Below are 14097 nucleotides of genomic sequence, written 5' to 3' on the forward strand. Positions count from 1 at the left end.
ATTTCGTTTCACGTTTCTGGAGGAGTTTTGTCGCCTGATTCAAGCCACTGGTGAGCCTGATGTCCGGATACACCATCCCCAGTCAAAACGGCCAAGCGGAGAGGATGAAATCAAGAAATGGAAGACCTGTTGAGATGCCTGGTGTCCCAGAAACCTACCACCTGGAGCAACATCTGAATTTGGGTTGAGTATGCACCCACAATACTTACACACATCAGCCACCGAATCTCTCCTTTTCCAATGTGTCCATGATACCAGCCTCCATTGTTCCGAGCTCAAGAAGGAAAGTAATTGTACGATCAGCACGATGTTTGGTTCGCCCGTGTCGCCGGGATGGAAGGAGTTCGCCAGATGTGCAGAGAAGTGTGACCTGCATGAAAAGTTTGGCTGACCGAAAACGACGTCCATCTCATAATATACAAGGTCGGTCAACGAGTGTGGTTGTCCACCAAGGATCTTCCTCTCATGTCGCCTCCAGGAAACTGGCTCCCGTTCGTTGGTCCATTTCCCATTTCAAAAGTATTAACCCGTTCCAGTTCGCCTATGTCCCCAAGTCCCTCAAGGTCCACCCCACGTTCCCATGTCAGCAAGCTAAACCAGTTGTAGACGAAGCAGACTGGTTCCCCCCCCCCCCACACCACCTCCACCCCCCGATGGAGGTAATCATCTATACAGTGAAAATAAATACTGTCAGAAAGAAAGCGGGTAGAGGGAGACAGTTCCGGTTGACCTGGGTAGGGTTTGACCAGAGGAAAAAGATGCTTGTATCCCGGGCAGCTTTATTGTCCGACAAGGCCCTTATCAACGGATTTTGACAGACTAACGTCTCCAGGTCAGGGACGTCCTGGAGTCGTCCCTAAAAGGGGGGGTACTGTAAGGGTTTTAGCGATAGTATCCTGTTAGCTGGTTGGTTTTGTGTTTGTATATCTGTCTTTTGATGTTAATTACTCTACTCTCTCCTCTCCAGGTGTCGGCACTTCCTGTCCGTGTGCACCTGCTAGAGTGATTGTTGTTCCCACCCCTGATTGTGCCACCTGGCCCATTGCCTAATGTGTATTATTCCTAGTCCTTCTCATCCCTTTGTCTGGTGTCGGTCGTCTTGTGATTCGTTATCTTATGCCCTGTTTACCAGAGATTCATTTACATTACTAGTTGAACCTAGTGAGTTATATGAAGAATCCTAGTAGAGCCTAGGAGTCATTATTGAAGTAGCTTGGTTTTCTTAAACAATAAAGAAGATACCAAAGCAACGGAATAGAGCCATCCTGAGCTTCTTTACGAGGCCCATCGTACCACTGACTCCCAGGTGTCCATTATTGGGGAGCCGATGACAGCACCTTATGTTGGTTCGTCAGAATCGCCATCTGCCGCAGTTCCAACCTTTCCCGACTGTGTCAAGTCAGCGAAGCTCAAGGAAGCAGAAGAACACCTCCGTACCATGGGGGGTGGAGCGTCAGGCTTAACCAGAAGATGGTCGCCAAGCCTGTAAAGAAACAGCTAGAGAGCGGGAGTCAAATAGGACCCAACCAACCCTGTATGCAGACATTCACCATCAAGCACTAACAGCTTTACTATGCACAGCAGGCGAGGTGTAGAATGTGTAATGCTGTGGATAATCCAGAATGTTTGGAATGTAACAATATGCATATTCACACATTTTTAGATTAAAAGTATAGATCACTCATTAGTTAATTCATCTGTTGTCTGGTATTACAGGTTCACTACCAGTGACCCTCTCCACCGGGCCATTTACTTTAGGTTCGAAGTGTGGACTGTTTGGTGTCTGCTGTGAAGGGTTTCCCTCAGCAGGTAAACTACCCTCATAGATGAGGCTCATTGCGCGCAAGGGTCCAATGCGTATTTGTACCTCCACCACTCTTCTCCCAGTATGGTTGGGGACACAATGTTCACCCTGCACTGTGACAACTGCTCTGGTCAGAACAAAAAAAGAACCTCCTCTGGTACCTTGGCTTGGCAGCTGCATGGTGGGACCCATGAAGATACTCTCACCTCAAGTTTCTTTATTGCTGCCACACCAAATTCTCTGCTGGTGTTGGCCTGTTGTAAGCAGCATTCCGCCGCACACGAGTGTCCTGCCTGCAAGGACATCAGCCAGGCTTGTCCAGGTCCAGTACCGTCACTGGAGTCAACATCCCCCATCTGGTTGGCAATGAGTCAGGGGAGAACCTTCGTCAAAACAGATGACTGGCACAACTTTCTCTGCCAGCTTCAGACGCTTCCAGGTATCAAGAGATACCATCACCTACGCTGTCACCGTGCCGGAGCCTGGATGCTACGCCAAGGATTTGAAGGTAAAAAGAAGCAATCTTATGGTACGCACAGGTGCTTACTGACCAGGAGGCACGCCCACTGAACTGACTCCCCCTGGCTGATGAAAAAGGCAGTGGTATCTTTTTGAGAGATCAGAGAGTTCATGCACTGGAAACAAAGACATCACCTGCCCCAAAACCTTAACCTCATCCCTTCAATGAGTTAAGCTGCATAATAATCACAAATGTCATTCTTCTGTAATACTGTAAATATACAATTTCAAATTGGTTTTTAAGTACTGTTAGCTACCTGTTGCTTGTTTGCATTTTTATCATATGGGTAGTATATTTATCTGTCTGTTGCTGCTTCTTCTTTCTCCAAAATTAACTTTTGTGGCCAAATGATTCTAATGTTGTTATAGGTTAACATGCAATCAGTTCAATTTAATATTTACTTCAACATAGTGTTTTCATAAAAAATTGTATATCGATTGAGTGTGCACGTGGTATGGGTGTGCACGATGAGTATGGCGTGCAGGTGAGTACGGGCGTGCATGTGGTCTGGGTGTGCACATGGCCATTTACATGGACAATAGATGTGTGCGCATAAAGCATGCTGCCAAACACCAAAATACATGTTAAATTGATAAGCGTGCACCGTGAGTTTCCGGCGAGTGCACGTTGGACGTCGAGTGCCTTTGTCCATGTATTGATGTATGACAGTTGACAAAGAGAGACAGTAATAGTGGTGTGTGGTGTGTGTGTGGCGTGGTGTGTGTGTGTTGTGTGTGTTGGGTGGTGTGTGTGTGTGTGTGTGTGGTGTGTGTGTGGTTGTGTGTGTGTGTGTGTGTGTGTGTGTGTGGTGTGGTTTGGTTTTTTTGTGCAAACAGTCTAGATGAACTCGTTTTATGGATGGTTCATCTTTGAATAAATACCTAAGAAAGACTGCAAACTTTGAAGGCCTTTTTTTCTCAAAATCAATGGTTTTCGGTGGACATTCATTATGAAAGTGACGTATTGTTGCTTTAATATTTGGAGACAAGAACAATATTGACTATAATTATAGAAAGCAAGATCCATCTTTCCAACAGTGTATCAAACTCAAATGTCTCTTCAGGTAAGTGACGGAAAATGATAGAGCAGAGTCACATATGTGCTACAGCGTCTCCAGGCGCTTTCGAGCGGTCTCCCGTGTTACAGAGTACTATGTCGTTGAAAATCTTAGGTACAGTTTCACATGCAACACAATAATACAGATAAGCAGACAATATTAACCAAATTAAGAAATACTATATTGCAAAAGTAATACAAAAGAAAAATGTTTTTTCTTTAAAAAAGATTTGAAAAATAAAAAAGTGAATAGTGCAATACAGTTTTTCCCCACCCCTATATAAAGTTATTGGAGTGATATATTATACAGATAGATAAAATAAATCTAACTAAGTAGCAGATGAATGTTATGAATTGTTCAGCAAGTTCAGTTTTTTAACAGTTTTATTGGCTGTGGGATGAACTGTCACTGAATCTGGTGTCTTGTCAGGATGCTGCGGTAACGCCTCCAGACGGCAGCAGACAGAACAGTTGTGGGCTGGGTCTTTTAATCCGGAGGGAATTTCTTCCTAAACCTCTGGGAGTAAAGGTCCTCCATGGATGGCAGCTCCGTCCTGGTATGTGCTGTGGCAGTTTTCACCACCTCTGTAAGCCTAAACATCAGGCCGTGAGAAGCCTCGTCAGGATACTCTCTAACTGGCGCACCTGTAGAAGGTCAGGATACCCTCTAATGTTGCACCTGTAGAAGGTTCAGGATACCTCCTAAATGGTGGAATCCATTTGAACCTCCTCAACCTGCGAGGAAGAAGAACCGCTGTCGAAGCTTTTCTTTGTGATGGGGTGGTGTTGAAGAGTTCAATGTCATGTCTCAGTGATGTGGACCCCAAGGAACCTGAAGCTGCTGATTCTCTCCACCGTATTCCATTGATTGCGATGGGGGGCGTGTCCTCCCCTTGCTGCTTCCTGTTTCCACAATTCAAGCTCCTTTGTTTGCCGACCGTCAGATGAGGTTGTTACCTGGCACCGAAGATGTCAGGTTTTCGACCTCCTCTCTGTACGCTGTCTAGTCGCCGTCATGCGATCTGCCGGAAGGGCTGAGCACGCAGCCCTTGGGGATACCGGTGTTGAGGATCAAGCGTGGAGGGATGTGGATGTACCACCGCACTGCCCGGGGTCTGCCCGTCAGAAGTTCAGGATCCGGTCACAGAGGGCGCTGTTGAGCCCGGAGATCCTCACGGAGAATGCCATGGTCCCAGCATGCTTCAAAACCTCCACCATTCCATCTCGGTTCCCAAGAAAACAAGGACAACAGGATTAAATGACTACTCCCCTGACCTCTGGGTTATGAAGTCCTTTGAGCGCCTTGTCCCGTCCCACCTAAAATCCCATCACAGACCCACTCCTGGGAACCCCCTGCAGTTCACCTAACAGAGCCAACAGGTCTGTTGGACGACGCTGTCCAAATGGCCCCTTCACTTCTCCTCCAAAACACGCTGACACAGCAGGAACCTACACCCAGGATCCTGTTTCGTGGACTTTCAGCTCTGGCTTCAACATCATCACCCGGGCTCTGCTGCAAGACAAGCTCTCGCCAGCTGCACATGCCCACCCACCTGCAGGGTGGATCACTCCATGACTTCCTCGTCTGGACAGGAAGCAGCACGTGATGCTGAGGAAATACGTCCTGACCCCGCGGAACCATCAGCACCGGTTCCCCCCTCGAAGCTGCGTCTTTCCCCTTCTGCTCTTCTCCCTTTACACCAACAGCTCACCTCTAGTCACCAGTCCTGTCAAGCTCCCTGAGTTCGCAGACGACACTCACCCTCATCGGACTCAATCGCTGGTGGGGACGGAGTCCTGCCTACAGGTGGGAGATGGACCCACTGGCGACCTGGTGTGGAGAAAACCCACCTGGAGCTCACGCTCTCAAGTACCGTGGAGATGTTTGTGGACTTTAGGAAAACGCAGCCCCACCCAACCTGTCATCACTCTGTGTGACTCTGCTGTTGGGAGTCTTTCCGCTTCCTGGCATCATCATCGCCCAGGAACCTCCTCAAAAATGGGAGCAAACCAATGTTTTCCTGAGGCAGCTGAAAAATCCAACCTGCAAGAGACATGGAATGGGTGATACTTCTACACCCCATCATCGGTCCATCCTCACCTCCTCCATCACCATCTGGTAACGTCTGCAGCGCCACAGCCGAGGATAAGGGCAGGGCTGCAGCGTGTCACTGCTCTGCAGAGAAGGTGATTCGGTTGCAATCTGCCATCCCTCACACAACCTGCATGCCTCCAGGACCCTGAGGCGGGCAGGGAAGATAGTGGACGACCCCTCCCACCCTGGACACAAACGTCACCCCACTCCCCTCTGGCAGAGGCTGCGCTCCCATCAGGACAAAAACCTTTCGTTACCTGAACAGTTTCTTCCCCTCCGCTAAACCAGCCTCTTAAACAAGGCCACGACTCCCCAACTGACACTTTACCTCAGCCACAACGTAGACATACATTAATGGACACAATGTTACAATACTGCTTACTGCACATAGTTTCTGTTTCCAATATTTCATATTTTATATCCTAATAATTCAATTCATACATTCTATTTCCATGTACATTACTGCTTTAATTTTATTGTTATTTAACTAATATTTTATAACGGTGTTAAAGAATTTTTGTTTTATATTAAGTTTATTGTTTTATATTTTATGTCTGCAAACCATGACCATCAAGTCAAATTCCTTGTATGTGTGAACCTACCTGGCAATAAACCTGTTCCTGATTCTGATTCTGATTCTGAACTCTAATGGTATTAGTAAAATAATTGTTTTGTTTATCCAAAAGTAAAAAATGGCCAGCATAAGTCCTGGGCCCAAGGTGGTGTTTTCAAATTCCAAAACCAAAAGACGATCAATGTTTAATGATATATTGATACAAACAAGTTGGTCTTTTTTTTGGTAATGTATTAAATAACTGCATAATCAAGGTTCAAGGTTCTTTATTTGTCATACGAACATACACTGAACAAAAATATAAACGCAACACTTTTGTTTTTGCTCCCATTTTTCATGAGATGAACTCAAAGATCTGAAACATTTTCTACATACACAAAATAACCATTTCTCTCAAATATTGTTCACAAATCTGAAAAAATCTGTGATAGTGAGCACTTCTCCTTTGCCGAGGTAATCCATTCCACCTCACAGGTGTGGCATATCAAGATGCTGATTAGACAGCATGATTATTGCACAGGTGTGCCTTAGGCTGGCCACAATAAAAGGCCACTCTGAAACGTGCATTTTTGCTTTATTGGGGGGGTCTGGGGGGGTCAGAAAACCAGTCAGTATCTGGTGTGAGGGTTAGGATTAGGGTTAGGGTAATATTGTGAATCGAGTGGCCCATGGTGGTGGTGGGGTTATGGTATGGGCAGGCGTATGTTATGGACGATGAACACAGGCCACTCGATTCACAACATTACCCTAACCCTAATCCTGTGATGAGTCAGGAGGTTAATCCTTGTGAAGATAGCAACATTCATCTGGGGTTATATAACACTAATGGGGGTGGAGAGACAGAGAGTGAGAATGAGGTGAGACAAATATCAGCTGCACAGTGAAAGTGAATTAATGCTGTCAGCCGAGGACGCTCAGTGTTGAAACAATACTCGTGATGCAGTTAACCAGAACAAATAGCCTTAACACTGCTCTGTCTTCACATACCACGTTCATTTCTGCCTCTATGTGCAGACTCAATTCCACACCATTCCATCATTTGATTATTACAATGACTCATGTTTAGTTACATTATCCTAGTGTTCAAGCAGTGGTGGAATGTAGACAAGTATCTTAACTCAAGTGTTGTTCTTTACATGAGTATTTTTCATCTACTACCACTCCGTCAAATTTATTTGACAGCACTGGTTACCAGTCACTTTATAGATGCTTTATCAGATCAATAGCTTATAGAGAGAAAAAAATCAACTAATAAATAAACATATAGTAATAGTAATTGCAAATAGCCACACCTTTACCAGCTGTGAAGAACACTTTACTGCATCAATAATAACAATGCAGTAATTTAATATATATATAATTAGGAAATGTTCCAGTATGCAGTACTTTTACTTTTGGTACTTCAAGTAGGCCCTATTATGCGTTTGGGGTTTTCCCTTTCCTCTGTTCTATGGGTTTTCGTGCATGTAAAAAGTTTCTCTCGCACCTGCCTAGAAAACCTCCATTGGACTCCTTTGTTAGTGACATCACATCACTATATCAAAATTGTGCTTCTATTGGTTAGTAGCCAACGGCTAAGACCTTTGTTTGAGCATGTTAACATGTCACAGTAGAAGCACAAAATACAAATATGAACCTAAAAAAAGATCATAATATGTCCTCTTTTAAGACCTTTTTCATGGCAATACCTTTTTACTTTACAATTTGGCTTTGGAGTACTTCCACCTTTTTCAAGGTAAGATAAAAAGCTACAAGTAAAGAGAAAACCACACTTTACATCATCAGTCATGACCATGAAGCGCATCTACCAAGACTTAGCACAAAAAGTATTTTTGACCAGCTAGTTACAAGTGACCCTGACAGTAACTTGCTTTCAAAGCAGCTTATTTGACTTCATTTTTGTTTGTGTGTGACAGATTTATCGGCCAACAACCAGACGGTATAATGTTGGATCCAGATGACAGTTTCTGGTGTCAGGCGCTTGAGGATCTGGAGACGTGCGGCCAATCAGAACTGCTCCGAGAGATTGAGGTCAAGTAGCATGCAAGCATCCACCGCCAATTTAGATTAACAAGTCGTAAGCTTTATTCATAAAAATGCTTGAACCTTAAAGATACCACATACAAATTAGCTGTTGGTTACAATAGCATGTTAGCATTAGCATCAAACATGAACAAAACTCTCCCCAAATTATACACTTATGCACAATCCAGCTGGATTTAAACGTTATTTTTTAAATCAGTATTGTTAACAAATTAGCAATAATTTCAACTGACATTTAATTGTGTATGTTTTGGTGTGTGTAGGCGTCAATAATGACAGGAACAGCCATCAGTCTGGGTGTAGAAGGTGCTAACAAGCCTCAAGCTGAGCCCATACTGGCCCACAGCAGGATGAGCCCACTGCGGAGAAATTCCCTCCTGCACCAGGGAAACCTGTTCCACCAGGGGACACACCTGCATGAGCATGCTCACCTGCATGAGGAGGCCCAACTCCACCAAGGTATATAAACAGCAGATGTGACAGCCGCAAGGTTGCCTCCCCAAGCTCATATTATATCATTCAGTGGCGGCTGGCCAATAGAGGGCGATAGGGCGCCGCCCTCTCTAAACCACACACAAAAATATTATTATTAATAATAATATTAATTAATTGTATACATTGTAAATATTTGTTTGTTTAAAATATGGAATGCAGCCAGAAATATGTGTAAAAATAATTTGCCTAAAATATATGCTTTTCTTAGTACACTGTATAACTGAAGTTCATTTCTGTGGCGATGGAGAAATTGCCCAACGGAGGCGGGTCTCTGTTGCAGGTTAACCAATTGCTGATTCAAGATAACATGTGTCATAAAATGTAGCCAATCAGTGTTCTCTAAACTAATACCAGAGAGGTGATTATTTTCTCGCCCCAAGTAAGAAACTGCTACGCGACGGCCACAGGATTGCGGTGAGGAAACACAATGAGGAGTTGGATAAAAACAGGCATATTTTATCAAAGATAATGACGTTTTGTGGGGCTTTTGAGTTGGCTTTGCGTGGGCATGTCGAAACTGTTCAGTCAACCCTGGCCTTTTCAGGGGATTGGTGGATTTAGTTTCCTCCCTGCACACTGTGCTGGAGTAGCACCTGAAGACCGCCACCGTTTTTAAAGGCACGTCAAAGACGTACACCACATTGATTTTAAGAATACGAATAATCATTATTCGTTTGTAACATCTTCAACTTTTTGTATTGTTGATTATACCGTTGTTCTGTAATATATATATATATACATACATACATACATACATACATATATACATACATATATTATATATATATATATATCATTATGATATATATCATAAATATATACAGTATATATATATTTCCATATATATATATATATATTATATATACATCATATACCCTAAAGATAGGGTATATGATGTATGCAAGTATTGCTAATGCCATTTTATTTAAGTTTTTGTAAATAATCCTCAGTCTCAAATGCTTACAGTTTTTATGGAAGCATTAAAATGTCAGACTGGTAAATTAACACTGAAAACTCCTGTTTGTTTTGCATTAACTCATACTGGAATGTTTGCTGAAATTGATTGCATGTGGCACAGCCTTACCTAGAAAAAATTCCACCAGCCGCCACTGATATCATTACCTAATAAAAATGTTTTCTAATTTGGGAGAAACGTTAAAAATGAACTGATATAATCTTTCTTAAACATTTTGTATTAACCTTTAACCTATTAACCACCCAGACGCCCACCTGCTCCAGGAGGCCCATTTCAACCATGAGGCCCACCTGCAGCATGAGGCCCACCTGCACCAGGGGGCCTACATCCACCAAGATAACCAATCCCTCTTGCACCATGATTCCAAGCCTAAAGCCTCCCTGAGAGTTTCAGAGAGGACGTGGGAGTCTCGTCGGATCAAAGAGGAGATGCAGGGAATTCTGTCCCCAACGCCTCTGGAGCTGCACAAAGTAAGTCCAAACCGTCTGGAGACAGGATGTGGGGTCTGTTTTGGGTTAGGACTTGTGATGTACAGTTTGTTGATCTGAGGGACCTAGTGTAGGGGGAAAACTAAGAACAAGGACAGGTATTGAGAGTCTGATGTGTTGATAGCAAGAGTTTTATTTTACAGTCTAGTTTAAATATATTTCACTGCAGAGACTTAGCTCAGATTAAAGATTTGAGATTTGTATTTTAAGAAATATTATTATTTGCTTTCTCTTTCACAGTTAAACACTACGATCGATAGTATAATCATGTCTGTGTACATTATGGATAGTGGATGTCAAAATGTACCAATTCTGAAATAATGATACTTGATTCAAAGTTTACATTGTTTCTCTTTAATATGACAACTTAACATTAACCAACCCAACATATCTACAATCTAAAACTGTCATAGATACTGCTCAAACCTAAAGAAAATCACAAAAGTTATTCATGACAGCCAATGTCAATACCAACCACATATGACAGTCAATTGATGCATATCCGGCCTGTTATGACATGTTTATTACAGGTTATGCTATTTTTGTTCTACTTACTGTTGCATTTAAAGTGCCATCATTTACAGAATCGCACTCAATCATAACATATGCAGCAGTAACTTAATCCTTAGGCATTAGGGTAGGAAACTGCAGGCAGCTACATGTCTTTACCCTCTGGGGATTCACAATTATGACCATATACATATACTGTATGTGAGGGTCTGCCCAGACGTGTACAGCCAAGAGTGAAAAACACGTTTTTTTTCCATAGTAAGAACGTGTTGCTTGTTGGCCATGAGCCAAAATGGAGCCTTTAAATGGTGTCTCAACAAAAGAGCCTACACTATTCTAAAATCATACAATACTGCCTTTCTTTTAATCTATAGTTCTTAGCAAAACATCTGGTTTCCATTATCCTGCAATTCTACAGTACTGAGAAGTGGTCTTTAGTTTGAGTGACCTGTCGAACATGTATCCTGTTGAAGTATGCAAGCTTTGCTTTTAAATGAGTTTATACCTATCCCCATCACATCTGTGAAGAGCACAATACAAAAACCCAATAATCTGTAACCAAGGGGACTCGTTATAAATTAAGAAAAATGTGAGATCTTTATAAACGTTCTTTAAAAATAGGAGAAAAACAACATCTTGCTAAGCATTAAATAAAGGGCCAAAACTTAATTTTAGATTGACTTTAAGGGCTCTAACACTTCTGACTAACTCTCAGTGTCAGTCGGCTAGGGTTAAGGTGACCATTGCCATTAAGTGCAGTGTCTCCTTATATATAGGCTTCCCTTTTTCCTCCAAAAGTAAAACCAACAGCAACTTTACAGTAGCTATTTTTCTGTCAGGCATATTGTCAATTAACTTTTGGAGCATATGATGAGACATATGAATGGGCGGCTAATTTGTTGTGTCACTGACCAATCATTTCCTGACCAAGCCTTTCTCTCTAAGCTAATGGCCATCTGTTATCATTGTGTTCTGTTCAAGTGCAACTTTTACTAGGAAACATTGTATCATGAGATGTGACACTATATTCCAGTTAATGCTGGTTTGTTGTGTTTGGTCTTGTGCCCTTGAAACCAACCCCTGCTGACCTTTGTTATAGGTTGTTTTACATTTGTTGTGTTAACCTGTTAAGCCCCGAGCCTGTTTTTCAGGTCTCAGGCTCGAAAAGGACATTCCCAGAACCAATGACTATAGCTTTACTTCTAAAAGGGGTAAATTAATAATCTTTTTTCTCAAAGCAATGATAAACCTGTGAGTTGGATGTAGAAGAGTCAGAATCAATATAGAATTTTTTTTGGAACATCCAAAAGAAAAACATTACTTATAGTGAAAACCACCCTTGAATGATGGGATAGTAGACTAAAAGCTTTAGGATTCCAAATTATAATATAATAAGTACCCTGTATCAAGATTGATGCAAAACCAGTGAAATTTGACCATTTTAGAGAGGTTTAACAAAAAAACAAAAACTTCTGGGGTCATTTGGGTGGATTTGCCATATCTCTGGCCCCCCACGGTCGATTATGATGATTGACACCTCTTTTGAACTGTTAGAGCCAATAGAATCGAAGGGGGAGTTCCTAAATCCACATACACGTTACCATTGAGAAGTGAGAGTGATGCGCACGCAGTTTGCCCAAACCGAAAGCTATGTTACTCTCTGAAAACTGAAAACTAGGCTTATTGCCATAAAATGATGATAGATTATCAGTAATAATTTCAAAGTGACACAGACACATTGGATTAACCTTCAGTAGCGTTTCTATCGTTTTAATGCCAAGACGTATTTGCCGTTTTGGCTCAGTAAAGCTGCGTTGTGTGTTGTCTGGGTTTGCCTTCGCTGCCCTGAGTTTTGGTCGCACAGTGATGATACTTATACCTCTAGAATCTGGAATCTCAGCTTTCATATTATACCTTGTTTGTGCAGATCCGATAAGTAATACAGTATTTCTACCGTGAGTTCTGTGCTAAGTGCGTTAGCATTTTTCCGCTCAGGGCTAATTCAGAGGCTTGGTATTACCCTTGTGTTTCGTTCCGGTAAAAAAAATTCATATCATCATTTAGCTGAGTTTTTTCCCGTTAAGTGGTTATGACACATTAATACAGCGTTTCTCAAAGAGTGGGGACCGCCCCACTGGTGGGGCACAGAGATGTAATAGGTGGGTCGCGAATGGACGCGATGAACGGGAGATTATTTTTGTATAAATGTTTTGGACCTCAGGCCAGAATCGAACCTGGGTCCTCGCGGGCGGTAGTGGACTGTTACAGCCGGAGACTCGCAACGGCGGTGGACTTTCAAAGCGCCGGAGCCTCGCAACGGCGGGTGTTTGCGGCTGCGGATGCGGATGCGGCTGCGGATGCGGTACCGGCGCAGCAGCGCTGTGAAAGTCCACGGCCCACCTATGCCAGAGCCAGCGGCCCACCGAAGGCAGCAGCCCACCAACGGCAGCGCCCACCGGAAAAGTCCCCGAATCTCCCGGTGGCCAATCCGAGCCTGCTCACACACACACAACTGAAACCAAATGAAGTGAATTCTGTCTTGGAGTGGAAGGGTGTATCAGCAGTAATTGGGCAGAGAGCTGTGCACATTTCTCTTCCCTTCGCCACATCTTATCTCTGTGAGATTGGCTTTTCAGCTGTTGCAACACTGAAAACAAAATACAGATCTAGGCTCAACTTGAGCACGAGATTGAGAGTGGCATTATCAAGCCTGCCAACCGCGTTTTGAAAAGATGTGTAGTGCAAGACAGGCTCATTGCAGTCACTAATAATCCAGTGATGAGACTCATGCATTCAATGGGTCATTTGCATTGCTGAATGTATTTCCTGAATGTATGAATGTATTGATTTGTTATAGATTTTCTCTATTTTGAACTGATTTATTTGTTATGATGATATTAGTTATTATTGACTGATGTTATTGGTATTGATTTGAATTGTTATTATTGAAGTGGATGACTTTTCTTATTGATTTTATTTGTTATTATTGACTGATGTTATTTGTTAAAAGATGTAGAACTTGACGTTATTTAAATACATTTCACAATTTTAAGCTTGACCTACCATTGATAACACAAATTGCATAGTGGGCCCTTTTTCTATATCTTTGGAACTCAGCCACATTTGAGGCAAGATGGCCACCATTTGCACCTTTTATTTTCTCTATTTCTGACTGTTATTCGTTATTGATTTTCTCTGTTTGAACTGATGTTATTTGCTATAGACATATTGTTTATATTGTTATAGAACGATACATTTGACAATTTTATAGCTTGGCCTACCATTTTATTGGAGCGATGAGGACAGGTGGGGCTTGGAAGGCCCACCTGGTTCAGAGTGGGGAAGGACAGAAAAGTTAAGAACACTGCATAATAGGTTGTTAAATGTTAAGAAGCCCTGAGACACAGTTTGTGAAAAAGGCCTGCAGCCAGGCCCGCCTTAACCTGCCATCAGGCCCCTGGGCTGATAGTTTTTGTAGGCCCACCTATTTAAACACCAATCAAAGTCATTCTATAGCCTCGGCAGGCTCTGTGATC

At 42.7% G+C, this 14097-nt stretch overlaps 1 protein-coding gene across 1 annotated transcript in view; it reads left to right on the forward strand.

Annotated features, from left to right (window-relative positions):
- The window catches only part of LOC104963553 (glutamate receptor-interacting protein 2-like), a gene marked incomplete at its 5' end in the record, with an annotated part of 15794 nt that extends 4237 nt beyond the window's left edge, over positions 1 to 11557 (forward strand). Inside the window, 4 exons of the mRNA XM_010792155.1 lie at positions 7966 to 8080; positions 8356 to 8551; positions 9810 to 10033; positions 11543 to 11557. Coding sequence (XP_010790457.1) covers positions 7966 to 8080; positions 8356 to 8551; positions 9810 to 10033; positions 11543 to 11557 — 550 coding nt within the window. The remainder of the gene's footprint in view (positions 1 to 7965; positions 8081 to 8355; positions 8552 to 9809; positions 10034 to 11542) is intronic.
- Positions 11558 to 14097: the final 2540 nt, after the last annotated feature.

The sequence above is a fragment of the Notothenia coriiceps genome, unplaced genomic scaffold (assembly GCF_000735185.1).
Source record: "Notothenia coriiceps isolate Sejong01 unplaced genomic scaffold, NC01 NC01_scaffold00036362, whole genome shotgun sequence".
Classification (NCBI taxonomy): domain Eukaryota; kingdom Metazoa; phylum Chordata; class Actinopteri; order Perciformes; family Nototheniidae; genus Notothenia; species Notothenia coriiceps.